This window comes from Phyllostomus discolor, chromosome 7 (assembly GCF_004126475.2).
Source record: "Phyllostomus discolor isolate MPI-MPIP mPhyDis1 chromosome 7, mPhyDis1.pri.v3, whole genome shotgun sequence".
Lineage (NCBI taxonomy): Eukaryota > Metazoa > Chordata > Mammalia > Chiroptera > Phyllostomidae > Phyllostomus > Phyllostomus discolor.
Genome location: NC_040909.2, coordinates 107,572,253 through 107,596,706, shown reverse-complemented (window position 1 = coordinate 107,596,706; position 24,454 = coordinate 107,572,253). Strand labels below are relative to the sequence as shown.

General features: G+C 37.4%; 1 protein-coding gene across 4 annotated transcripts in view; it reads left to right on the top strand.

Moving 5' to 3' along the window:
- RAD54B (RAD54 homolog B) overlaps positions 1 to 24,454 on the top strand; it is a 77,633-nt gene that overhangs the window by 37,020 nt on the left and 16,159 nt on the right. For all 4 annotated transcript variants that reach the window (XM_028533956.2, XM_036031253.1, XM_036031256.1 and 1 more), the window contains exons 4-9: positions 6,306 to 6,500; positions 11,267 to 11,548; positions 14,803 to 14,965; positions 17,838 to 18,063; positions 18,327 to 18,534; positions 20,843 to 20,982. In XM_028533956.2, the coding sequence (XP_028389757.1) occupies positions 6,306 to 6,500; positions 11,267 to 11,548; positions 14,803 to 14,965; positions 17,838 to 18,063; positions 18,327 to 18,534; positions 20,843 to 20,982 (1,214 nt within the window). The remainder of the gene's footprint in view (positions 1 to 6,305; positions 6,501 to 11,266; positions 11,549 to 14,802; positions 14,966 to 17,837; positions 18,064 to 18,326; positions 18,535 to 20,842; positions 20,983 to 24,454) is intronic.

Sequence of the window (24,454 nt, the reverse complement as noted above, 5' to 3'; positions counted from 1 at the left end):
GCAGCTTGAATCCATTCAGGGACTGATAAGAAGTTCATTGGGCCATGCATTCTGGACACAGTTGATTTTGGCTGTATATGAATCAGTTGTTTTCTTCGGAAAAATATGATAGTTCTGACAATAACTTATTGTTGGGAGATAATCAAGACTCATTCTATAAATCCATGAATGTCAATGATGAAGATATGGATTATCCCTGGCTAGTGTGGCTCAGCAGATTGAGCACCGGCCTGCAAACCAAAGGGTCGCGGTTCAATTCCCAGTCAGGGCACATGCCTGGGTTGCAGGCCAGGTCCCCCGTAGGGGGATGCACTAGAGGCAACCACACATTCATGTTTCTCTCCTTCTCTTCCTCTCTCTCTAAAAATAAATTAAAAAAAGAGATATGGATTATCTAAATTCCAGTAGTCATGATGGATTTTTTTAGGGTGTTGGGAGATTGGTTTCTTGGCTTGAAGATGTACAAATTTTATTTGTGTGGAGTTAGATTTTTTCTTCTGTTTGGTAGATATCTTCAGTAGAATGACTGGTTATAGTAGGTATATGTTTAACTTTTTAAGAGGACGCCAAGCTGCTTTCCAAAGTGTTCGTACTGTTTACACATTCCTTCCAGCAAAATGCATGATATTTTTTATGGCTTTACATCTTTGCTAACACTTGGTATGGTCAGGTGTCTTTGCTATTAGTCAGCCTAGTGGGCATAAGGTGTTGTGTGTGTGTGTGTGTGTGTGTGTGTTTAAACAGTTTTATTGAGATATTATTTATATACCATGTAATTTTATTGAATGAAGTATATAATTCATGGTTTTTAGTATTTTCACATGTATGTGCAACTATCACTACAGGCAATTTTAGAACACTGTCAGCACTTCAAAGAAACCCTGTATATAGCTTTCACATTGCCCCCTCCTTCCCTCTACTCCTACCCTCAACCCCCAGTCCTAAGACAACCACTAATCTTTCTGTCTCTATAGATTTCCCTGTTCTGGACATTTCATATGAATGGAATCATATCATATGTGGCCTTTTGTGACTGACTACTTACAATGTTTTCAAGGTTCATCTATGTTGTAGCATACGTTAGTACTTTATTCCTTATTTATGGCCAAGTAATATTCCATTGTATGGCTATACCACATTTAGTTTGTCCATTTGTCAATTGAATGGACATTTGGGTTGTTTCTGCCTTTGGGCTATTACAGGTAATCCTGCTGTTAATATTCATGTACAAGTTTTTATGTGAATATGTTTTTATTTTTCTTGGGCATATACCTAGGAGTGGAATTGCTGTGTTGTATGGTAACTATTTAATATGAAGAACTGCAAGAATGTTTTCCACAGTGGCTGCACCATTTGATAGTCCCACCAGCAGTGTATGAAGTTTCCAATTTCTCCATATTCTCACCACACTTGTTATTATCTGACTTTTTTAATTCTAATCATCCTTGTGGATGTTTGTATTGTACATTTGTATTCTGGCTAAGAAATCTTTGCTTACTTCAAGGTTACAGGTACAGTTGACCCTCAGACAACACGGAATTAGGATTGCCAACTCCTCCACACAGTTGAAAATCCGAGTATAACTTCTGACCCCTTCAAAACTTAACTACTGGTAACTTACTGTTGACTAGAAGCTTTACTGATAACATAGTCGATTAACACATATTTTGTATGTTATATGTGTTTTATGCTATTTTCTTACAGTAAAGTAAGGTAGAGAAATAAAATGTTATTAAGAAAGTCATAAGCAAGACAAAATACATTTACAGTATTTATTGAAAGAATCTGTGTGTTTTTGCACCTGCGCAGTTTAAACCTGTGTTGTTCAGGGTCACCTGTATTTTCTCCTATGGTTTCCTGCACAGATTTGTAAAACGACTTTACATTTAGGTTTGTGATCTGTTTCAAGTTAATTTTTGTATACAGGTGAGTTAATTCTTGATGTTCATCTTTTTCCATATGGATATACAGTTAACTTGTCAACATTTGTTGAAAAGGCTTTCTTTTCCCCAATGAATTTGCTTCACCAGCTTTGCTGAGTATTAGTTGACCATGTATACACGTGCCAGTCCATATTTTGGCCCTCTCTCCTCCTGCACTGACCTGTATGTCTTTTTTCCCTTTTGCCTGTACCAAACTGTGTTCATTATTGTCGTGTGATAGCAAACCTAGAAATCAGATGGGATAAGTTTTCCAGCTTTGTTCTTTTTAAAGATTGTTTTGGCTGTCTAGGTTCTTTACATTTCATATAAATTTTAGAATCTGCTTGTTAATTTCTACCAAAAAGCATCCCGGGATTTGATCAGTATTGTGTTCTTTAAGGAATCATTTTGGGGAAAATTTCTTTTTTAAAGTTGAAAGTTTCAATCCATGAAATATGAACTTTATATATTTAGATCTTTGCTAATTTCTTTCAGCAAAGCTTTTTAATTTTCAGTGTAGAAGATTTAGATACCTTTTGTTAGATATTTTCTTAAGCATTTCATTTGTGGTTTTTTGGAGCTACTGTGAACAAACTTTTAAAAATTTAATTTTTCAATTATTTCTTATTAGAGTGTATGAATACAATTGATTTTTTACTTATGAACCTTGCAACCCGTGACCCTGCTAAGTATGGTTTATTAGTTTTAGTCATTAGTTCGTAGATTTCCTGGGCATTTCTGTTGGGAACTGCCCTGCCTGGTTTCAGGAGCTATAACCCCTCCCCCCCCTCCCCCCAACCCCATGGCTAAGGCTGAGTGAGTGACCTTGGGACTATAAATCATTGAGGAAACAAAGTTTATCTCCCTGGTAGGGGCGCTGCCTCTGCTCCTTTTACTTCACCCTACCTGGCCCCCAATGCTTGATTGGTTAGCCAATGACAGGTAAGATTCCTCAAGGAAGGATGACTCTAAGACAGGCACGATCATGGGGGGCCCCCAGGGAAGGACTGGGGGGGGCTATAGAAAAAGGGGGTGATGGACCCTCACCCCTCGGCTTCAACATAGCCTGAGTCCTCATTCTGTCTTCGAGAAGTCTCCTAATCTCTTGGCTGCCTTACTTCCCCTGCCTGACTTAAGCCTAAAACAATGCTGGAGGTGGGTGCCTCCCTGTGCTGGAAAGGGCAGGTTCCCTAGGGTGATCAGGCCTAAGAAGGAATACATAAGATCCTATGAAACCTAATTTGTTAATACCCTCAATTTAAATAACAAGGGACTAAGCAGGAGGTGAGTTTGTTCCCCAAAGTTTTATGGCCTTTTAACTATCTGACCCTGACTCAGAATAAGCCCTCAGAGTTCTTTGAATGTTATCTATTGTTTAATCATTTCTGCCTGACAGTGATTGATGAGCTTTATTCCTGTGCAAATTGAACCCAATAAAAGCTTGTCAAGACAAGGGTCAGGGTGCTCTCCTCTTGAGAGAGAAGCCACACCCTCCCTTTTCCTCCACAGGACTCAGTAGTCCATGTGAAGTTGCCTGGTGTCTCATCCACAATGCCTCGGACCCCAGGTGCTGGGATCCACGTCACATTTCTATGTAAATAATCTTATTTGCACATAAGTACAGTCTAATTTCTTCCTTCCTGATGTTTATGCTTTTTGTGTTTATGGTTTTTGTTTTTATTGCCTTATTGCAGTGGGTAGGGCTTCCAGGACATTGTTGATTAGAAGTGGTAAAAGGGGGCATCCTTGTCTTATTCCTGATCTCAGTGTTTTTTTCTTTTCCTATTTAAGTAAATGGTGCATTTTAAAAAGGTAATTATTTAGCTTTTGTTTTGTAAATTCTATTATTTTGAGTTTTCTGGAATCAAGTGTGTATTTGGTAAAAGATACAGGGCATGGGGCAATGAGATTTTGCGATAACTAGAATGCCTGTTATCTCACCACTGAAAATCCAGCGTGCAAGTTAAGTGGGAAACAGGAGCAAGGACTCAGTATGGGGCTGGTCAGTTATCTCTCTTGGGGAAGCTGGTGTTTTAACTGTAATGGCAAGGGGAAAACAGAGGAAGTAAGGCAGACCAGGGGGAGGTTTTGTATATCACAAAGTGTGCTTGAATCAGTAGATATGCTATAGTGTTCCTGCTTCACGACACTACAGGTTTAGCATATCATGCTCATGTCTTTCAACCTATTATGCTTATTTTTTGTTTTATCTTTAAAAGTTGAGGTATATAACTTATTTCAGTAAAATGTAGTAGTCAGAAAATTATCCGTGATTTTTTTTGTCAATTGTATACATTCAGAACAAGTTCTTCTCTCCTGTCCTTTTCCATTCAATCCCCCAGCTCCAGAGGCAGCAAGCACTTTTTGGTTTCTGTCATCAAACATCAGTTTCCCTGTTGTGCAGTTGCTGGAGAATTTTCTGTTTTAGACTGTTTGAGTATGTGGGACTCACACACACGCGCACACACACACGGGAACACCCCCAAAGCCAGAATTATTTATAGTGTATTCATTCTTACATGTTTTAACTTTAGTCACCATTTTTTATACATAATTATAGTAGAAAAAGTCTGACTTTACTCACCACCCCAAAATAAACAGCTGCTACTGACACAGTATTTCCGTTGTCTTAAAAATACTCTATACTCCACCTATTCATGCCTTCTTCACCCCTAGCAATCACGGACCTTTTTTACTGTCTCCAAAGTTATGCCTTTTCCAGAATGTCATATATTGTTAGAATCACATGGTATAAAATTACCTCTTCAATCATACGAGGGGAGCCCTCCCCAAAAAATGGAATCTACTTATAAAACATTGTGTATTTATTCTTACATGTCTAAACTTTAGTCACCTTCAAAGTACTTTGTATTTGATGTAATACACCTACCAAGACATTTTTCCCACTGCTCAAAACAGTTTTTGAACTTGTTGATATTGATGCCTTTGAGTGCTTCTGCCGTTTTTTGTTTGTTTGTTTGACCTCTTCCATATTGGTGAGACATTTCCCTTTGAGGACTTTTTTTCATCTGGTTCAACTGGGGAATCAATAAAAGTCCCTCAGGGCAAGATATGGTGAATAGGGAGGGTGGGGCACAGGGGTCATGCCAGGTTTTTTTTTGGTCAAAAACGGCTGAACACTCAGCAGGGTGTGGGCAGGTGAGCCCATAAATCACCCATCATGAAATGTGTAAGTGCATTGAAAAAATCTTCAAAAACGAAATTCACTGAAGCTGAATGCAGCCTCTCACAACAACGTCGGTTGGTACACTGAAACAGATAGGTTCCTAGGAACACTCACCTTGGGGTGGGGAGGGGGGTAATCCTCTACTACAAGGGGCCCACCCTCCAGAAGATAATTTTGTTCTTTTGGGTCCCCCTCATATACATATATTTGGCTTGGCAGTTTTTAAATTGAGGTATAATTGACATACTAATTTCAGTCGTACAATGTAATGTTTTATATATGTATTATGAAGTTATCACCACAGTAGGTCTAGATAAATAGGATGTGTTTTTATAAAGTGATTCTGGAAGTGTCTTTGAGAAAAGTACAGGCTTTTGTAAGAAGGAACTTTTTAAGTTCTTGATTATATACTACTGAATTCTTAGAATCAGTGGCCCAGCCTGAGTCCTCTGTAACTCGGACACAAAAGTATTTTCATAAAGTTTAGTCTCATTGCTACTTTGCTGTTTGACATTTGCTTGTTTTTGAAGAAACTGCAGATATTTTTCAGACAACTCTGTGATCTTATTTTAGTTTTCTTGACTTGTGTCACTGTTAATGAAATCAGTTGTTCAAATGTGTGATTTCAGATATTTTCCCAGTGATTTTGAAATGTTATTTTTAATCCCTAGAGTTTTAAAATGCTTGCAGTGATTATTATGTTATTCTACCTCAACTGAGTTTATATGATTTTGAGATAAAAAATTTATATTCAGCCCCAGCTGGTGTAGCTCAGTGGATTGAATGCAGGCCTATGAACCAAAGGGTTACAGGTTTGATTCCCAGTCAGGGCACAGGCCTGGGCTACAGGCCAGTTCCCCAGTAGGGGGCATGCAGAGGCAATCACACATTGATGCTTCTCTCCCTTTCTTTCTCCCCCCTTTCCTCTTTCTCTAAATAAATAAATAAATAAATAAATAAAATCTTAAAAAAGAAAAAAACACTGCTTAAAAAAATTATATTCATTGCACTCATGGTAATGCCAGCACCAGACATTTGAATTTCTCAGTTTATAAAATGCTAACATGATAGGGTCAAATCATATTACATAATTTGACTACAATCTGATTTTCTTGTGTATTTTTTTGTTTGACCTTACTTTTAAGTATTAAAGTGATCTGTAGTAATGTGGTTTCTATTTTATTTTTGTATTCTAGCTTATTCAGCCCCTAAAGAAATAACAGTGCCTAAGGAACAAGAAGTGGAACCTGATAGTCTGGTTCAATATTTCACTGTTGTTTGGTGTAAGGCTTCAAAGAAAAAACACAAAAAGTGGGAAGGTGATGCTGTTCTTATTGTCAAAGGAAATTCATTTACATTAAAGGACTTAGAAGGCAAAGACATTGGAAGAGGTATTGTGATATTATTTAATGTTTGTGATTTGGCCTAAAATTAGGCTATATCTCTGGTTACATAATTGAAATCTAACTGGGTTTTATAAAGGGATAGATTAAGATGTTCTTTAATTGACTTTTATGTCTAAATTAGCTCATAAACATAAAATTATCTCATAATATTTAGTCTTATGTATGCTAGCTCAGTGAAGAAATTCCTATCTCATTGTTTCATTTTTCTCCAAACACTGATTTTCTCAAAAAATCAAATGGTCAGCCCTGGTTGGTGTGGCTCAGTGGGTTAGACGTTGTCCTGCAAACTGAAAGGCCCCCTCTTGGGCACCCGTCAGGGCACATGCCTGGCTTTCAGGCCAGGTCTCTGGTTGGGGACTGATGTTTCCTCTTCCTCTTTTTCTCGCTCCCTTCTCCTCTCTAAAATAAGCAAACAAATAAACAAATAAATAGAATCTTTTAAAAAAATCAAATGGTCAACCAGGTATATACTGTTTGGCATTTTTCTGAGATTAAGCAATTTGTCTTGGTCCACTCCCCCACCGCCCCCTGCTTTTTCTTTGCAGAATGCTAAGTGATTAAAAGTTTAAAAGGTGTTGATATCAGGAGAGGAATGGAATCTAATTTCAATAATGTCAAATAAAGTTTTGAGAAAAGCAAGGAGGTAATGGTGAGACATGACCTAGATTATACCTTTAAATCGGAGGTTGCCATTATTTCTACTGTAAAATGTTGTCAGCAGGATTTGTACTAATACAGATTAGCCCACAGATTCAGAATGCCTCACACCCACCATGGTTTTTTGCATTGATTCTTAATGTTCATTTTGAGTGTGACCCATAATTATAAAATCTGTTCTACATGTTTATTCATTCATTTAAAAATTTCATAGTTTATCATTTTTAGTAACTGCTATGTATCAAGCACTGTGCTAAGAGTAAACATTTGAAGATGATTATCATTTATAGTTTAGTGGGCTGGCCAATGTAAATGATAATTAGGAAGCAATACGATAATTGTTTCAATGAAAATTTTACTAAGTGCAGTAGGATTATATATGTAACAACCATTTATGTTTGCCTAGGAGACTAGGGGAAAACTTTGTAGGTGTAATTATGTAAGGTGGTATTTGAAGGATGAATAGTTTTGTGTTGGGCATGAGCAAAGGACACCTATAAGAGGAAATAGCACATGCAAAGGCACACAGGCAGGAGAGGATTAAAAGTGGTTCAACGTTTCATGAATGTAGTATATGAAGGCCATTGGCAGTGACAAGAGTTGAAGGAAAACTACGGTATCTGCAACAGATGTTTTTGAATTTTGAACAACTATCTCCAGTGTTGCTCAGCGTTTAGAGGAATTAAAAAAATTGTAGCACACATTCATTGCATGGTGTTAGTTCAGAGAGATAGGGGCTGGAATTTTGGAGAACTCGTTCATGCTTTTTAGTCAGATTCGAAAGCCAACTAGAGAGGTAAAAATTATCAAAATTACCCAGAATATCTCTTACCTATAAATTATTCTAGACATGATTTTGTGTATGTATGGTTCATAATATAATGATGTTTTAGTTGCAAGTAGCAAAAAGTGCAAATTAGGTTTAAAACAGTGTTTTTTGCCTTATGTATACAAGTTAGAGTCACGTAAGGTGCTTTTAAAAAATACCAGTGCTTAGGCTGTGACCTCTGAGGCTGTGATTTATTTGGCCTGAAGGATGGGGAGAGGGACTGAGCATATGTATATTTCAGGTTTCCAGGTGATTCTAATATCCAGCAGTGGTTGAGAACCACCGATTTAGATATTAAAGATGATTTGATTGGCTTTCACAATGAAAATGTTCAAACATAAGATTTGGTTGCTTAATTTAAAACACTAATATATCAACCTCAAGTTAATCATGCAAGTTTTGGCTTGTAATTAAGGCAGTTTTTCTTTTAAATAAAGTGGATATACAGTATTTAAATACTGTTATTATGGGGATAGACACTGGGAAACTCCAGCACCGAGGGCTGCAGTGCTGCAGTGGCTGATAGCTTGTGATGATGTAGTCAGGCTCAACTGGCCATTTTTACACAGTACCCAGAGAAAACAGTGTGGGAAACAAAGTTCGGGAGTTTGAAGAAAACTGTCTAGAGATTTAAAGATGTTTGAGAAAGTTATCACTACGGATCAAAGGTGAAATGAGAGATCCTAGAGTTAAGAGATTTCTAGAGATGCCTCAAAATTAATTTTATTCTTATCTCCTATTTCCATACTGAGATTAGCAGTACAGTTGCCCTTCTGTATCTGTGGGTTTTGTATCCCTGGATTTAACCAATTTTGGATCAAAAATGTTTGGGGAAAAAAAAGTCCCAGAAAGTTCCAAAAAGCAGAACTTGAATTTGCCATGTGTCAGGTCCTGTGCTGAATCCACGTGAATGAAGTGATGTGTAGGAATGCCTTGCTGTAGCCTGCATGCTAGGTTATATGAAAATACTGTACCATTTTATATAAGGGACTTGAGCATCTACAGATTTTGGTATCTTGGGCAGGGAGCAGGGGGAGAGGGTGCTGGAGCCAATCCCCCACGGATACCAAGGGATGAATATAATTGGATTCTACAGTCCCCCCTTATCCTTGTTTTCACTTTCTGAGGTTCAGTTACCCCTGGTCAACCATGGTTTGAAAATATTATCCGTAAATGGAAAGCTCCAGAAATAAACGGTTTATAAGTTTTAAATTGTGCACTGCTCTGAGTAGTATGACGAACTCCTGTGCTGTCGTGTTCTGTCTTGTCCAGGACGTGAACCATCGTTTTGTCCAGAGTATCCTTGATGTATATGCTACCCACCTTTAGTCCCTTAGTAGTCCCCTAGGCCTTGCAGGTACAGTTGTGCTTATTTTAAAGTGACCCTTATATACTTAACAATGACCTCAAAGCACAAGAGGGTAGATGCTTTCTTTAAGTGAAAAGGTAGAAGTTCTTGGCTTAATAAGGCATTTTATCATCTTACATCATCACAAAAAGAAGGGTGAATATAATATAATATTTTGAGAGAGAAAGAGGCCACATGCACATAACTTTAATTACAATATATTTATTATACTGTACTTTTTGGACCATAAGATGCACCCAGGTTTTAGAGGAAGAAAAAAATTTGAAGCAAAAAATGTGGTAAAATATTTACTAACATAAATAACATAATATTTCACCAATGTAAATGTAAACAGAACTCAACAGCAGCATTAACAACCATTATTCCTCCCAAACAGGGTTGGAGGGAGCACATCTTATAATCCGAAAAATATGGTAGTTCTAGTTATTAGTTATTGTTAATTTCTTACTATACCTAATTTATAAATTAAATTTTATAGGAGGTATGTATATATAGATAAAAACATAGTATATATAGGGCTTGGTACTATGCATGGTTTTAAGCAACCAGAGGGGGTCTTGGAGCATAACCTCCATGGAAAAGGGGGGCTACTGTAAATGAAGATAAACATGTAATATTCACTAATGTGGAGAAGTCAAGACTATGGTTGAATTAAGATAGTTCTGGGTGTAGAGCAATTGGTCTTTGGCATTTAAGAACACCAGCTAACTAATTTTTTCCTATATTGGAACATTAAAATTAAAAAGTATACCATTATAAATCATTTAGGAATATATATAAGTTACCAGTTGGTACAGATAATAAGCTTTAGCCCAGTTTTAATAGGGCAAATTATGGCAATTTCCAGCTAGCTTAAAAAGGCCATACTTTCTAAAACGTGTTGTATTTTTTAGAGTTTTAAAAAAGTTTGTTGTCTGCCAGGGGTGTCCAACCCCCAGCCCGTGGGCCGCATGTGGCCCAGAATGGCTATGAGTGTGGCCCAACACAAAGTGGTAAATCTGCTTTTAAATTTACCTTTTTTTTGCTCAGCAGTTTTCATTAGTGTTTGTGTATTTAATGTGTGGCTCAAGACAACTCTTCTTCCAGTGTGGCCCAGAGATACCAATAGGTTGGACACCCCTGCCACAGTTCTTGTCCCGCTGTAATCACGCAGTAACTATGTATTTAATGTGGACAGGCACAGGAGTCTAAAACTTCATCAATAGCTGTCTGGTTAATGGGCTCATTTTGAGCAAACTCTGACTTGCTCATCTACATTCAGCATCTTACACATGGCAACACTTAATGATGTCTATTGAATTAATAAGGGTTCAAACAAGCTTGATATATTAAAATATCCCACTTTTTACTCAGAGCTAGATCTCAAATGATCAGTGGTCTCTTGCCACAGCTGTGTTTTAACCTCCCTATCTCATGCAGAACAGTGTGTAAATGGTTGTGGTAGCAGATGCTTTTATCACTAGTTGTCCTTCACACTTCCAGCTTTTGTGAGTGGAAATAGGGATGTCATGGTGTTTCTCTGTTTTGTTACCAAGGAAGGAGGGTCTGTCTAGCAACTAAACTCTTTTCTTGTCTTGATTTTGTACAGAGATGGTAAACCTATAAGAGTACATACAGGAGGCTTTATTTTCAACAATTAAAAAAATACTTGCATTCTCTAAATCTTGGCTAATGTTTATAGTTATTTATTTTCTCTGGTATCTTAGTGTTTTTTGTCTTTTTTCTTCCCCAAAATGATAAATTTTATTTTCATTCTGGCTGATGGGTTGTACAAGGCTGTTTGGATTCAAAGCAGTTTTCATTCTGTACAGTTATAAGAAGGTGACTATGGTATCATTGATTGCCATCGTAGAGTGTCAGTAAATTAAATTAACTTTTTTTGTTCTCAATTTAAAGGCACTGGATATAAATTCAAAGAGCTTGAAAAGATTGAAGAGGGCCATACAATGATGATTGGTGGAAAAGAAATAGAAGTCATGGGTGTGATCTCCCCAGATGATTTCAGCAGTGGCAGATGTTTCCAGCTTGGAGGAGCAAGTCCTGCCATATCGAGTTCTTCTCAAGCGGCCAAGAAGTGCTTCTCTAACCCTTTGAAAAGTGTCTATAAACCAGGTTCAAAGGAGAATAGGCAGAACAGTTTTCAAAATTGCAAACCACGACATGACCCACATGCCCCAAGTAAGATTTTAAAAATAGTTTGAATATTCTGTTTTTCCTGTCAAAAGATTTTTGGTGTATGAATTTAAAGTTGAAATATTCTTATGAAGTTGTCAGGTGAGCCCTGACTGTCATGGCTCAGTGGCTGGGTGTTGATCTGTAAACCGAAAGGTTGGTCTGCCTGTTGGATTCTGGGTCAGGGCACGTGCCTGGTCTGTGGACCAGGTCCCTGGTTGGGGGCGTGCAAGAGGCAACCAATTCATGCTTCTCTTGCACATGGAGTTTCTCTCCCTATCTCCCTTCCTCACCTCTCTTTAAAAATACAATAAATAAATAAAATCTTAGAGTAATATTTTCAGGTAGAAGTATATATTATTTGTCAGATCTATGGTCTGATTAAGGGGTAATGCTGATGTTGAATAATAATATATAGTTTGAGAATTGTTTTATAAGTAAATTCACAATTCCAGGAAACAGTAATCAAAATTCTGTACATGCATTGAAGGAAAATATGCAAATTATAGATGTATACACACATAATTACATGTGTATGATTTTGGATAAAGTCTGACATTTAGTCAGGGGAAAATTAGTAAATTTATCAGTCAGGATTATGTTTTTTATACTTCCATTTTGAAGACTGTGTCTTCATTACATGTGTTATCATTAAAATATTAAGATGTCATATAAAGAACTCACATTTCACTAGTGAGAATTTAGTTTAATCAGTTAATTTGGACATTAGTGAATTTAATTAAAAATCACACTAAAAAATGAAACAGCCTGTTTTTTAAAATCTTTTTTGTTTATTTATTTATAAAATGTGGTTATCCACTTAACAAGTGTTTCTTGAGTATCTTTTTGTAACAGGCCCAGAGGGTTAAAACTCATTAGAGCTTCTCATGTGGGGAGGAGACAGACAGGTAAATCTGAATTATACTTAGTGGAGTAGTCGGAGGGTAGAGTAGGCTTTTTTCATAACAGTAGTAAAATGAAAGTGAATAAAGTACCTTAATTATTTTCCCTTTTTGCAAGTATTAATGAAAACAGAGTTTTTGAAATAAAGGGGCCTTTGAGATCACTTAGATCAATTACTTTGGAAGGTGAGACCCAGAAAGATGAACTAACTAATCTAAATTCAAGTAATTGTTGGCGTAATTGTTGGCATAAAAACCCCAACTTAAAAATTCCCACCTTTATATCAGCTTACTGAGACTGAGTGGAAGTATAGACAGTGGAAGTTTATGCTTCTGGATTTTTTCTTTATCTAAAATATTTTGTCATACCTGCTCTTTTAACAAGCTTCCTTCTTTACTTTACTTTCCTGTTACATAATAGAGGGCGGTGGGGGATGAACAAGAATGCTTATTTAGAGACGTGAGTTAGAGTCCTGGTTTTACTACTGAACTAACCGGTTCTTTGACCTCTTGGGGTAGTTGCTTCCCTCGCTAATGTTTTCCTGCTCCTGGGTAAAATGTAGGTTCTAGTGGCTATTGTACCTTAGAGACTCAGTGTGCCTGGTAGATACTGTATACAATAAATATTTGTTGACTGAGTGAATGAAGAACTTTATTGTAATAATTTATATGTGTACATGTATAAATGATATATAATTGATCATTCTCATTTATTTTATCATGCCAAGGGTAGAAATAGGTTGTAGACATAAAACTAAAGCATGAGAGGTTTTGTTAGCATTAAATGATGCCTCACTGTGAAGGTAGAGGGGCATCTTAGATTTCGAACTGGTATCCCATCATCATGGTTGATTTACTGTAAAGGCAGGCACTGTGTTAGGTGACTACACACAGTCCTTCTGGCTTGAGCAGTATAGCTCTTCATCTTCTCCTTTTTCCCCTTTGTCCTTTTTTCTTTTTAAAAATATTTTACTTATTTATTTTTAGACAGAGGGGAAGGGAGGGAGAAGGAGAGGGAGAGAAACATCAATGTGTGGTTGCCTCTCCGCACTCTCGGCTGGGGATTTGGCCTGCAACCCAGGAATGTGCTCTGACTGGGAATCAAACTGGTGACCCTTTGCTTCGCAGTCCAGTGCTCAGTCTACTGAGCCACACCAGCCAGGGTCCCTTTGTCCTTTTTAAAAGATAGAATAAATGGGGCCATTTTCTTTCTTTCTTTTTTTGGTTGGAAATCCACAAGGAATGTCCTCTTGCTTTGCTGCTGGGATATAGAGGAAAGCCAAGGGCTGAGTTTTCCATTTTCACTCCCTAATCCCCTACCTGTCAGGAATGAACCTCAAAAATGAGAATTCTTTTTACTTGCTCAGAAGCCTAGGAAGATCCACAGAAAACTTTTCTCTGAGTAACTGTTAATGGTCAACACAACTAAACTTTCATTCCTGTGACCATCTATTTCCTCACTGATGGATATTTATTTAAACTACAGGAACCTATTTTTTATCTTCCTGCCTCATCTCCTGTCTTTCTCTCTTTTTCTTTTCATTTGTCTCCTTTTAAAAATTTACTTTATTTTTAACCATGATGTAGACATATAAATATATTAAAAAATAATTTTGATGAATTTATTATATAACATCAGATTTATCAGTTGAGACTTGCTATCTAGTTGTATTTGATTTTTTATTTTTGGTATTTTAATAAATCTTTTAAATTGTATTAGCATATTTCTAAAGAATTACATTATTATTCTATGGTTACTTCCTGCTGCTTTGCAAAGATTCATAAGATTGACATTCATGAATATAGTAATTAACTTGAAGCAAATGATGGTGGTGAAGTCAAGGGAAAATTCTCAATTCTTCTGATTAATAGCAGTGGCCATTGTTAGTGTGTACAGTACTGAACATAAAGGGAGCCTTTGTGTTAAATTCAGGGAGCCTTTCCCGGATAAGAAGCTGTGAGCATTAGCAAGCATATCTTGGCAGAGTTCCAACTTATGCTTTTTGTTGGAAATAGTTCTCTTTGCTTTGAGTACTGAACTATTACATGTCATGGCTTAGTGAATTTCTTAATAGACAATAGAGAATTTCAGTGGTTTCAGAGCACTTTGAGTATATGAAGTTTGGAAAACTATTTGCAGGAAATCTTACATCAATAATACATGAGATTTTATTTTTAAATTTTGTACTCTTGCTTAGCACTAGTATTACTAAATTTGAAGCTTTGTGGTTTTTTTTTTTTTTGCCAAAAATAATCACAAACAGTTCTTTCTATCTTATGAGTAAAGCAAGAGAATGTTGTTGCTAATAAAGGGAAATTACAACTCATTTGTAATTATAGTTTTATCTTTTTCTTAAGATTCTCTTGTTATGCCACGACCTGGCAGTGATCATCAGTGGTTGTTCAACAAGAACTGTTTCCCTGTTGTGGATGTTGTGACAGATCCTCACCTGGTACATCATCTTCGACCGCATCAGAAAGAGGGAATCATATTCCTTTATGAATGTGTGATGGGAATGAGGTGGGCAAATAAATCATTTGTTGAGTCTAATCTGAGTTTTGATTTAGTCTGTAATATAATGGTTTTCTAGGGAAAGCCTGATTATAATGATTCTCAGAGGGTCCATCTTAAATTTAGTTGGAATGGTGAGTGATGCTTACTGTGTTCATTTATTCCAAGAGTGGTTCTTCATGTATGTGTTAGCCATCTTGCTAGGAGCCGGACATACAGGAGTCAGGACCATAGTCCTCACCCTCTATTTGAAGAAACAAATAAATGCAGTCGACCTTAATGTGGTACAATAAGATCTCACTACTAGTATGATAAAGGGGTATGCGTACAAAGTGGAAGAAGCCTTAATTCCCCTTGTGACAATTTTAGAAAAAGGTTTTCTTCTTATCTCACCTCTACTCCAAAAAAAAATAAAAAAGGATCTCTCTCCTTTTATATTGAGTTTTCTGTTTAAGAATTCTAGTATTCTCAGGCCCTGGCTGGCGTAGCTCAGTGGATTGAGCACCGGCTGAGAACCAAAGCATTGCAGGTTCGATTCCCAGTCAGGGCACATGCCTGGGTTGCAGGCCACAGCCCCCAGCAACCACACATTGATGTTTCTTTCTCTCTCTCTTTCTCCCTCCCTTCCATCTCTAAAAATAAATAAATAAAATCTTTAAAAAAAAAAGAATTCTAGTATTCTCTCTTAAAGATATGATAGAAGGCCACCCCTCCACATCAAAAAACAAACAATGACAACAACAACTCAGGAAATAAGAATCAAATGTCCCTGCCAACATCTTGGTATATTTCCTTCCAGTTCTTTTATCTTTTTCTTTTTAATCCTTACACGAGGGTATGTCTATTGGTTTCAGAGAGAGACACAGAAATGTAAATGGGTTGCTTACCACATGGGCCCTGACTGGGGATGGAACCTGCAACCTTTTGGTGGACAGAAGGATGCTCCAGGCAACTGAGCCACCCAGACAAGGTTGTTTTGTTGTTGATGTAGGCCCTTAATTTTTAAATTGATCATTTAATAGGGATTTGGGAATGTCAATTACCCCAAACTCTAAGAACCTCTTGAATGGTGATAGTTTAAGGGAATGCTGTCTCCAGGAAATTGTTTAGACTCGTTCTCTCTCAGATTTGCTCTTCTCTTTGGAGATCTTATCTCAGTTCGCTTGGGAATCATCTTTGATTTCTTCTCTTTCATCTTCTAAATCTAATCAGTCCCACAATTTTAATTTTTTTGACCTTTTAAATATAATTTGATTCCTAATTTTTTCTAGCACTCCACTGTAGCATCTGTGGTAACTGATGTGATAAAATTATATTTTATCTGGATTATTGTAGTGACTCTTAATTTGTGTATCTGCTTCTCATGCTCTTTAAATCCATTCTGCTTATCTCCACCAGCTTGATATTTCTGAAAACAGTTTTGAACGTGGCATTCCCTTGCTTAAAATCATTCAGACTTTCAGAAGTGAGAGCACTGTTTGCCGGTGTGTGATATGCACCGCACTGGTGGTGTGTGGGGTCATTTTAAGTATAGACAAGCAAGCCTTGTTTTTTAATTTTGATAGTAGCATATTTTAGCTAATGTATTATTAGGGGAACAAAGCACATTTAACTTCTGGTTTCACAGATAAATGAAGCCCAGGAAGTTTTCAAATAAGTCTAAATTAAAAGTGATGATTTGAAGATAAATAATAAATAATAACATATGGCAAAAGTTGTGACAGTAGTCATGAAGGACCGGTGTTCGGGAGACTGACCTACAAGATACAGCCTGAGCTTTCAGGGACGAGCATCCTCGTCCTTTGTCTTCTGCCCGTCTGGCCCAGTTCACAGCCTTGTGTTTCCGTGCTTGGCATTCAGTTCAAGTTCCAGCTACACTGAACTACTCAATTTGTGTAGTGAACTATTCACCGTTTAGAACTCTGCTCAAGGTGCATCTTCTCAGTGAAGCTTTCTTGCTGTCTTCCCTTCACTGTGAAAGGATGGATCATTATTTTCTCTCTGTCACTCAACTGGCATTTGGTCTTGCCTTGGCAAATTATTGATCACAAATGATAATAGGGGCTACAGTTCATGTTTATAATTTTATTTCTGTACTTTGAAATGGAAAACAGATACAAAATTGCTTTTTGGTTATTTTTAGCAGTAAGGAATAGAATGATAACAAACTATACTTGTTTTTGATGATAATCTTAATTCCCTTGGACTTTGTAAGTTTTTAAATATACACATCAAAGGGCTTTAAAAACTGTGAAGTGGTATGAAATACCACTTATAATATTCCTTATAATATTTAATTTAAATTGCATTAATTTAGTAGATCTGTAGGATAACATTCTTACCAAGTTATGTATATTTGATTAAATATTTAGTGCTTAATATTTCTTGTAGTACAGGGAGAAATTTTTGGTTGAGGTTTTTGTTTATACCAGAGAATTATAAATACAGCTCAAATAGCTCTTGCTGGTTAAGGTTACAATATATTTTAATTGTTTTGATACCTAATATCAAAACTGATAAAAATTGCTAAACTGTTAGTGATGAAAAGCACAGTTAAAATATGCAAATATAGATATAAAACTGATATTCTAGTCTTTCTAAATATATACATATAATAGTAACATGATTTAGATTCAAGTATCTAATTTAGATCTATTTTAGTAATTTTGTATGTAATAAATATATAATGAATATAATTATCAAAGATGCAAAAGAGATAGGTTGTGCACCAGCTGAATGAAAAACTAGAAAAGTGTTTAGGGGGTAGAATTTGTTTTAATTACAAAATACCAGTTTCTGGTTCTTGACTAATAAGTAATGATGTTAGGGACATAAAATATTTTCCTATTGTGATTAAAGTATTATAATTACTTTCTAACAGAGTGAATGGCAGATGTGGAGCTATTCTTGCTGATGAAATGGGTCTGGGGAAGACCTTGCAATGTATTTCGCTCATCTGGACTCTGCAGTGTCAGGGACCCTATGGAGGCAAACCAATAATAAAGAAGACACTTATTGTCACACCTGGGAGCTTGGTGAAAAATTGGAGGAAAGAATTTCAGAAATGGCTAGGAAGTGAAAGGATCAAGATATTTACTGTAGATCAGGTAAAAGACTTAAAAGTTTAACCTTGGTCATCTTCTAAATCTAGGTTTTCAAATCGATACTGCAATTTTCACTCTCTGTACAAGTTTTTCCAAGTGCATGTAACTCTCTGCCTCCTTTGCAGAAAAATGGAATCTTGGCATATAATATGGCTTTGAGTTAATGTATTCTAATACTTGATTAATGGCTGTGAGAAATATGCTCCTTAAATTTCATTTCACAGTTTCTTCCCATGATTTGTTAAATGTTTTCCTTTTTTTTTTAGGACCACAGAGTAGAAGAATTCATCAAATCTCCATTTTATTCTGTCCTGATCATTAGTTATGAAATGTTACTTCGTTCCTTGGATCAAATTAAGAGCATAAAATTTGATCTTCTAATCTGTGATGAAGGGCATCGTTTGAAGAACAGTGCAATTAAGACAACTACAGCCCTCATTAGCCTCTCTTGTGAGAAAAGAGTAATTCTAACTGGTCAGTATTTACTTTTAGGAAGATGTGATGGGACTGTTGCCTAGTGAACATATAAGACTTGTATTGTGATATTTGGCATCCAAAGAATCCATGGTGTTGGATGGAGTTCACATTAATAAACCTGTGATCATTGAGCCTTGGTAGGATTGAATTTTCAAATCCCTGTGTAATTTTCTGCACCCCAGATTTTTGGATTTTGAGGAATAAACAATGGTATCATGGCAAAGAATGTAGGGGATGGTGGTGGACTGCCTGTGCCTGGTTCCCAAATCTCCCATTTACAGCTGTGCAGCTTTGGGCAAGTTATCTAACTTCTCTGTGCCTCAGTTTCCTTCTCTGTGAGGTAGAGATAATAATACCATCTACTTCCTAGAGTTGTTGTGAGGGTAAAAGAGTTAATCCATGTCAAGGGCTTGGAAGACTATCTGACACATGATAAGTGTTTAATAAAATATCAGTTATTTTTATATGTGTATGTGCCCCATGCACATAGTTTACTGCTAGCCAAAGTTTCTGGTCCGCAGAATTGGGAAAGGTAGGATGAACTGTCCTTTTCTACCCACTCCTTTATAGCTTGAGGCTTACATTAAAACCAGGCCTGTGTAGCTCAGTGTAGTTTTTCTTCCGCACCTCACCTTGGTCTTGTGTGGCCTTTTCAATTTGCAGTCTGGCAGAAGAAGGAAGAGAGTTCCATTCATTACTAGTATTTACAATCACTCCATTTTCTGCTCAAGGCTTCATTTCTCTATCATCTCAGTTCTTTTGGAAGGACTGGGCAGGGCATGGTTGTTCTGATTATATCACGATCTCTTGTGTCATTTTGTCCTTGTGTCCTTTTTGCACATCAGTGCTCTTCTTTGAAGTGAAAGTGAGGAGAGGGAGGGGGTGTGATCAACAGCTTGTTCCTCAGCAGGTTTGGAGTAGAAGCCTGCCCTAGAGCAGTAGAGAAAACTCTTCCCCTTCTGTTCTCCCTTGGGTGGGGTGGGGAGGCTGACCCATCTTTAACTAATTCATGATTATTTGACTTTGTGTAGTAGCAAACCCTTACTAGTACATCAGTCATTCACAAAGGGTGGGACTATCATGATTGGCTTGGACTCATCACTTGGGTGGATGAATGTTTGGACGCCAACCACGTAGATCCTTAAAACTTTCCCCTTTCCTTCTTATTTTTCCCATTCTCCCTGTTTTTATTAGTCATTATCATGTATTTTCTTTTAAAGGATTAACAGTGCATACTGACATAAATATATTTATTCTACTCTTAATATAATGTGTCTAAAAATGTAGAACTGATTAAATATCTTAAAAGATTAGTAAGCATGGTCCAACCTGGTATTGACCCATTTAATTTAAGGGAAGTGATCATTAAACTCTCTGACATTTTAAAATTGTTAATCACTTATGTTAATGAGTGTTAATTTTGTTATTTATAGCTTTGGACAACTTTTTCTAGTCTGTTATTAAAAGTCATGTGACATACTGTTGGACTCTGCTGATTTATGTGTTCTTTTGATATTATAATTACTGAAACATGCTAATTTTTTTGAAAATTAGTCAAAGTTATTGAGTATGTAATATATGCAGGGTATATTACTCCATTTCAGTCTGTCAGCCTTTAGGATTGGCGAAAATCCCAAGTTGATCTGATGACTTTGAAAGGCGGTGATCGGTGCTGTTCACTGAGTATCTGCTAAGTGTCGGGCACTGTGCTGGTCCCTTCACGTATATTGTCTCTAGTTTTTTTTTGTAATACCACTGGGAAATTATTATCTTCCTACTTTTATAAGTGAGAAAAATCCTGAGTTCAACTTAAAAGAGCTGAGGCAGTTTGTCCAAAGTCACACAGTTATAAAATATTAAGAATTACTGAGGGCTGTGGAACATTTATTATGCTCTGGACCCTATTCTGAGTATAGTGTATGGATTGACTCATTTGACCCATACAGCCCAGGGAGCTACTATTATTATCATCCCCATTTTGCAAATAATAAAACTGGGGCAAGTGACTTGCTCAGAGTCACTCAGAGAGTGAGTGATGTGGGTGGGATTTGAACCCAAGCAGACTCCAGAACTTGCACTCAGCCACTATGAAATACTAAATAAGAATTTAATATACAGTTAAAACTAGAGTTAAAGGTTTATATAATTATTAATATAATATTTTCAACTTGATTTGGCTGCTCTTTTGTCCTCTATTTTAGGAACTTGGCTTACATTTAGTTCTCTTATTGGAGAAAGTACAAATTTCTATATAGACCTGTGATCGTAAAACCCAAACTTGACCTCATTACTTTGATCTCTTTAGGTACTCCAGTTCAGAATGATCTGCAAGAATTTTTTGCATTAATTGATTTTGTAAATCCGGGAATATTAGGCTCTTTGTCATCTTACAGAAAAATATATGAAGAACCCATTATTATATCGAGACAACCTTCTGCTTCTGAGGTATAATTTATTTTAATAAATTTAGGTTAAACATAACAGTATGAAAAGAATAGTATGTCTGGAAAAATTATGACTTGGGTAAATTTAATCTAGGAAAAATTAAATTAGTATAGTAAATTTTTTCCCCTCACAATCCTTCAACTCCTGTATTCCTTATAATAGAGAATAGCACTTTCAAAAATTTGTATAAATAGGTACTTCACAAAAATTATAAATCACAGTAAACATAAAAATGCTCATTCTTACTGGCATTGAAAATTAAACCAAAATAACGATGAAGTAGCTTTTGTACTTTTCTGTAGATGTTTTAGTTGGTTGGATTTACATAGTAGTAGCAAGTGTAGATGAGAATAGTGTTCTTTCCTGGTTGGAATGTAAATGGGTACAAATGGAGGTTAGTTTGGCAATGTATATTGAAAACCTTAAAATTGTGTATGTCTTTGTGGCTTTGTACAACTTAGGAATTTATTATCAAGAAATAAGTTGGTTGTAAGGGTAAAAAATTAGAAATAAAATTAGACATATAGATTGGACATTTATGTAACTTACAAAGTGAAAATCCCTATGAATCTAGTACCCATCTGACCCCATACATAGTTATTACAATATTATTGACTATATTCCCTATGCTGTGCTTTATATAACCATGGCTATTTTGCACCTACCAATTTGTACTTATTAATACCTTCCTCTTTTTTACCCAGCCCCTAAACCACCTCCCATGTGGCAACCATCAAAATGTTCTCTCTATCTGGGACTGTTTCTGTTTTGGTTGTGTGTTTAGTTTGTTTTTTAGATCCCACATGTAAGTGAAATCATATGGTGTTTGTCTTTCCCTGTCTGAATTATTTTACTCAACACTATACTATCTAGGTTCACCCATGTTGTTGCAGATGACATTTCATTCTTTTGTGTTTTTTTTTAAGATTTTATTTACTTTTTTAGAGAGAGGGGAAAGGAGGGAGAAATAGAGGGAGAGAAACATTGTTCTGGTGCCTCTTACATGACCCCAACTGGGGACCTGGCCTGCAGCCCAGGCCTGTGCCCTGACCTGGAATTGCACTGGCAACCCTTTGGTTCACAGCCCGCACTCAGTCCACTGAGCTACGCCAGCCAGGGCAGATTCTTTTTCTTTTGATGTTCTGTTTGGGTGTTTTCTGCTGCTTTATCTTCCAGTTTGCTAATTTGGTCCTATGCTTCATCTAATCTACTGTTGATTTCCATATGTTCTTCAATTCAGTTATTTTATTCTTTATTTCTGTTTTTTTTAATATTTTCTATGGTTTTTTTGGTTTGTTTAAAAATTTCATTTATTTATTAATGTGAGAGAGATGCAAGAGAGAAACATTGGTTGGTTGCCTCTTGTACACGCCCTGACTGGGGACTGAACCTGACTGAACCTGAACGTGTATCCTGACCGGGAATCTAACTGGAAGTGTTTTGCCTTGCAGGATGATGCCCAACTGAGCCACACCGGTTGGGGCTCTATCTCTGTTTTTATGTTTCTTATCTCTTTGTCGGAGTTTTCACTAAGTTCATCTACTCTTCCCTAAATTCATTGAGCATCCTTATAACCAATGTTCTGAACTCTGCATCTGGTAGATTGCTTGTCTCCATTTTGTTTAGTTCTTTTTCTGGAGTTTTGTTCTGTTCTTTCATTTGGGACATGTTTCTTTGCCTTCTCATTGTGGCTGCCTCCCTGTGTTTGTTTCTGTGTATTAGGTAGAGCTGTTTTGTTTCCCATTCTTGGCAGAGTGGTTTTACTATGTACTGGGTATCCTGTAGGACCCAGTGGTTCAGTCTCCTTGGTCACCTGAATTGCATGTTCCAGGTGTGTCCCTTGTGTGGGTTGTGTGTGCCCTCCTGTTGTAGTTGAGTCATGATTGCTGTTGTTACATCAGTGGCAGGGATTGACCCTCATTGTTAGGACCGGTCTTGACTGCAGTGGAGGAGCTACTGTGCAGGAGCTAATTCTACACAGCAGGGTTTGCTTTAGTGGGGCTCTGGTGCCTGCACACTCTGCCTTTTGTGTGTGTTGTTTGTGGAGGTAGTTGGGTGGCGCTCTGGTGTAGTCTGAAGCTGGCCACGGAGTGTGTTGAGAGGTGCAGGTCACATATAGCTGCTGCCTGTGTCCTGTCTAGGGCCACCTGTACTGGTATGAGCTACAAAGTGATCTACAGATGGTTGCCACTTATTCCAGGCTTGGAGGTGCCTCAGAGAGGCTAAGCTGTGAACTGGTGCTGGCCACCACTAGTGCTGCTGGCCTTGGAGCTGCCTGGCAAAAGGTACAGGGCACACCTGAGACCAGATGCTGTTTGCTTGGGGTTTCTGAACCTTTGAGAGATTTTTAGGAAAGCCTGCAGCATCAGCCAAGCAAGACAGGCTGTTTGTTTGGCACTTGAAGAGACTTGGGTAGAGTCAAGGAGGGTAAACAGTGTTAGCCAAGTTGATGGAAACGTAGATGTGGCTCCTGCTTGTGCCTGCAGGGGGAAGGCTCAACAAAGAAACAGTGGCCTCTGCCAGCACTTCTGTATGGGAGGAAGCTGCCCCTCCAGCTGTTGCCCTGGAGCCAGATGTTCAGTTCCTCTGCACATATGCCTGGTGCCTTGGAGCTGCTGCTCCAACACTGGAACTCAGAGCGAGTAACTCAGAGTAAGAGACTCAGAATGAGTCTGTGGGTCAGCCCTTGAAGAGGATGCCTGGGAATTCAGCAGCTCTTTGTATCACTGAGCCCCAGTCTCCATGTGTTTTCCAAGCCAGAAGTTGTGGGGACTTATCTTCCTGGCACTGGAACCCTGAGCTGGGGAGCTTGGTGTTGGGCTGGGACCGTTTGCTGCCCAGGGGAGACCTGTGCAGCTGAGATATCCCTCCCGATTTCTGACCACCACGTGTAGTGTGGAAGCAGCCTGTTTTTTGTCCCCACCCCTCCTTCAGGTCTCAATATGGTTTCTTCTGTACAGCCTTGGTTGTTGGATTTTTGTTCAGCCAGATTTCAGGCAGATCCTAATGATGGTTGTTCTTAGTTTAGCTGTAATTTTGATGTGGTCATGGGAGCATGTGAGTACTGTGTTTACCTGCCCTGCCTTCTTGACTGGAACTCCTCCACACTTATATTCTTAGTGGTAAGAGCAGGGGCTGTGTTGGAAGATCTCGTAGATGCCTCTGGGTTTGCTTCCAGTTCCCGACGCCTGCCGTCTCTGGGAGGACGAAAGCCCTCACCCTTTCCCCGGCTCCCACCAGAGTACCTAGCGCCAAGCTGATATATATATAAGTCTTGACAACAGTAGTTGTTTCTGGTTGATTAAAGCTGATTTTAATTTTCTTATATTTACCTAGTTGTATTTAATGACTTCTTCTCTAACCTATTTTTGTTATAAAAATTGAAAATAGTTCTAAAATACAAGGGAAATTTTCTTATTTATAAACAAATATGTACATATGGGGTTTATTTGAAAATATTTTATTTATTTAT